Consider the following 3181-nt stretch of genomic DNA (forward strand, 5'->3'; position numbering starts at 1 on the left):
TTGTAAGGGATGCTTTTTTTCAATATTGTCCTAACTGACACTATTTCTGATGGTTATGATATCTTTTGGAGTGCACGCAGGGTTCTTGGTCGAGAGGCATCATCGACATTGTTGTTAGAAACCTTTACCTCGAAATTTTAGGTCCGTTTAGGTTATGGAAGGTGAATTGGTTCATTAAGAGATTAAACTAAGAGGCCTACACAGATTCAAGGAAACATTAAATGAAATTCATATTTCAGCAAATACGATGAAATATGAAAAAGCTATCCAAGGGAGGCATCTAAACAAACATTGTTCCATAATTTGTAAAAATTCCTAAAATATCGCAAAGAACTTACTCAATCCCTAAAACATTGTTCCATAATTTGTAAAAATTCCTAAAATATCGCAAAGAACTTACTCAATCCCTAAAACATTGTTCTAGGGCCGAATCTACTTTCTCGACTGTGTGCTTGTCGCCTTTAATCCATGGAGGTTGAGTTATCTGACTAAGGTATGGTCGATGGACAATCAGGGAATATTCTTGTACTATCTCTTTTGGTCTTGAGGGATAGGAGTGGTTTGGTTACACCAAAGATAGTTATTGGTTCGAGGAGGCACGGTAAGATTCAGTAATTGTTGTAACCTATTACCTGGCTAAGATGTGGCTACCCATACCTGATTTTGTTACATGTTTTTGTCCTACACGTCTTTTTTGTTTAGCATACCAATTCATTCTCCAAGACTGAAATCATTGCTAGTTTGAAAACCCATGGGATATTTTAACATTTTGGATAGGTGATTCAAAGAGGATCTTGAACATATGACAGCTGAGAATGAAAGTATTAAGGTGTCATGTGCTGCGATTATTCTCATCTTTGAAATACATAACAGCTAATGTGGTAGATAGAAATAATGGACGGATTGTAGCAACTGCATCCACAGTTGAACACTCCACCAAGTGCTCACTTGAATGTGGCTAGGCGACCGTGGACGGTCTGGAACCGGGGCAAGGAACTGGGATTTGTGTGGACATAAACAAGGAAATTGAGAAGAAAGGGTACAAAAACCGCACAAAGATCAGGGCTGTAGTCAACTCACTCCAGATTCTTGGTGTTAAAACTTATTCTCGACGATAATGTTGATGATGCATCTCGACCTAGCATAAGCATCCAGAAACATTCTTATTGTCATTAGCTGGGGAAAAGGGGGGGTGAGGCTTGAGTTCCACCAGTCATTTTGATGAGATGCTGCTATCTAAGGCTAAATGGAAGGAGCTATCTTTATTAGTTGCTATCAGATTAGACGTAATTCTGCGCATGATTTTTGGAAGTTTATGAAACCAGAGATAAGTTTTGATGTCCACTTCTATAAATGGTCGCTCAGTGGTAGTGAAAGTGAAACCAACCATTTGGGTAATGATGTTAAATGTTCATCTCTCTTTGCACTTTTTCTCCTCTCTCATGATAGTTTTGTTTTCTTCATTTTCCACGGATCGCACAAGCAGAGGAGATATTATCCTCTGTAGACTTTTTTTTTCGAGTTTTTCCTCAAGATGTTTAAAACGTTCTCTTCTCCAATCGATATAGGACCCTCCAATCCACCTCTCTTTGGGGCCCAACATCCTTGTTGGCACACTGCCTCGTATCCGCCTCCCTTCGGGGCTCAGCCTCCTCGTAGGCACATCTTCCAGTGTCTAACTCTCATACCATTTGTAACAGCCCAAGCTAGTAGATATTGCTCTCTTTGGGCTTTCTCTTTCAAGCTTACCCTCAAGGTTTTTAAAATGCGTTTGTTAGAAAGAGATTTTTACACTATAAAAAATGTCCCGTTCTCCTCTCCAACCACGTAGATAGAGATTAACTTTGGGGCAGTCAAGAGGTCAATTCTTCCATCCAGCTCCGCCTAATGCCTGTTCGTAGTGAGGAAGGATTGTGGAATAAAAGATAATAACCAAGTATTTTCAGTTATTAGAAAGAAAATTCCATTTCATAGGAGAGCTTGATTGTTGTTACTATGTTTGAATGTGGAAAAGATTAGCCCAAAAGACAGTTGAATCAGAATGGCGGGATTGAAAGATATCATTCAGATGAACTTGTCCCTACACAAAAAAAAGAAAGACGAAAAGAGGTATTGAAATTCAAAGGAAAATGAGAGCCCTTTTTGTTTTTGAGCGAAAAAGTGAGATTCCAAATTTCCACTCCTCGATTATTGGTAGAAAGGTATGTTAGAGAGGTGCATGACTGTGTTATCCAACTCTTCTTTCTTTCCTCCACTTGGTTCAATGGAAAAGGTCTCTGTCTTTCCTGGAAGGACGCCACCAACAAACCCCACCTCTCACTTCACTTCCGGACTATGCATTTTGGACTAATCTTTCTCGCCTTTATCCCCCGAAACACCATCTTTAACCTCATAACTCAACGATAATTGACATATAATGGTTCCTTACAGAAAAGAATGGAATGAAAAGGTACATATTTCTAAGAAACTATATCGGTTGTCACATAACCGAGCAAGCATTTGGATTTTCATCACTGAACATTTGAACCGAAGGTAAATGTTCTCCACCATACCCGTACCCGTACCCATATCCCGAAACTGGAACTGCCATGTGATCAAGTCTGTGACCATCTCCCCCGCCACCGCCATTTGCCGGAGCAGCATCTCCGCTGCTCTTGTTCTTGTCGCTGCTGTCTCCTCCCTTAGCTTCGTCGTCTTTGTCCTTCTTCGGCACCACCACTGCAACTTTCCTCCTTAGTTTCTCTTCCAAATTCTCTATCAGAGCCTTCACGTCCATTTTTCCTTTTACCATTACTAAATCCTTTTGTCTCTCAATCGCCATATCCTCCACTCCTGCAGGGACACCCATTCAAAGAAAATCATTGATTGTTTTATTCAATTGAATGATAAGGTAATTAATTAAATTTAAAAGTTAATTTACCCTTGGTCCTGGCTACCACTTTGTAAATCTTCTCTATGCAACCCTGGCAGTGCAGTTCCACCTTCAAAGTCACCGTCGTCACCGGAGTCTGGTCGGAATAATTCAAACATAACAATCAATCAGTAAAATAATTTAAAAAATTCGAGTTAATTAACTGTTGACAGTTGGATTGTTGTCTAACATGCGCCTTTGAGTGAAGCGCACGTTAGTTCCTCACCCACCTCTTTGTCTTTGGACTTCTTTTCCTCTGGTTTTTTATCA

General features: G+C 40.0%; 1 protein-coding gene across 1 annotated transcript; it reads right to left on the minus strand.

Moving 5' to 3' along the window:
• Positions 1 to 2031: 2031 nt before the first annotated feature.
• LOC111785316 (heavy metal-associated isoprenylated plant protein 3-like) lies at positions 2032 to 3177 on the minus strand (the record flags this gene model as incomplete). Its single annotated transcript, XM_023665725.1, has 3 exons — positions 2032 to 2832; positions 2921 to 3008; positions 3142 to 3177. Coding segments are annotated over 3 exons (477 nt in total), but the record flags the coding sequence as incomplete, so codon positions are not given.
• Between the last annotated feature and the right edge of the window lie 4 nt (positions 3178 to 3181).

Source organism: Cucurbita pepo, unplaced genomic scaffold (assembly GCF_002806865.2).
Source record: "Cucurbita pepo subsp. pepo cultivar mu-cu-16 unplaced genomic scaffold, ASM280686v2 Cp4.1_scaffold000449, whole genome shotgun sequence".
NCBI classification, from domain to species: Eukaryota; Viridiplantae; Streptophyta; class Magnoliopsida; order Cucurbitales; family Cucurbitaceae; genus Cucurbita; species Cucurbita pepo.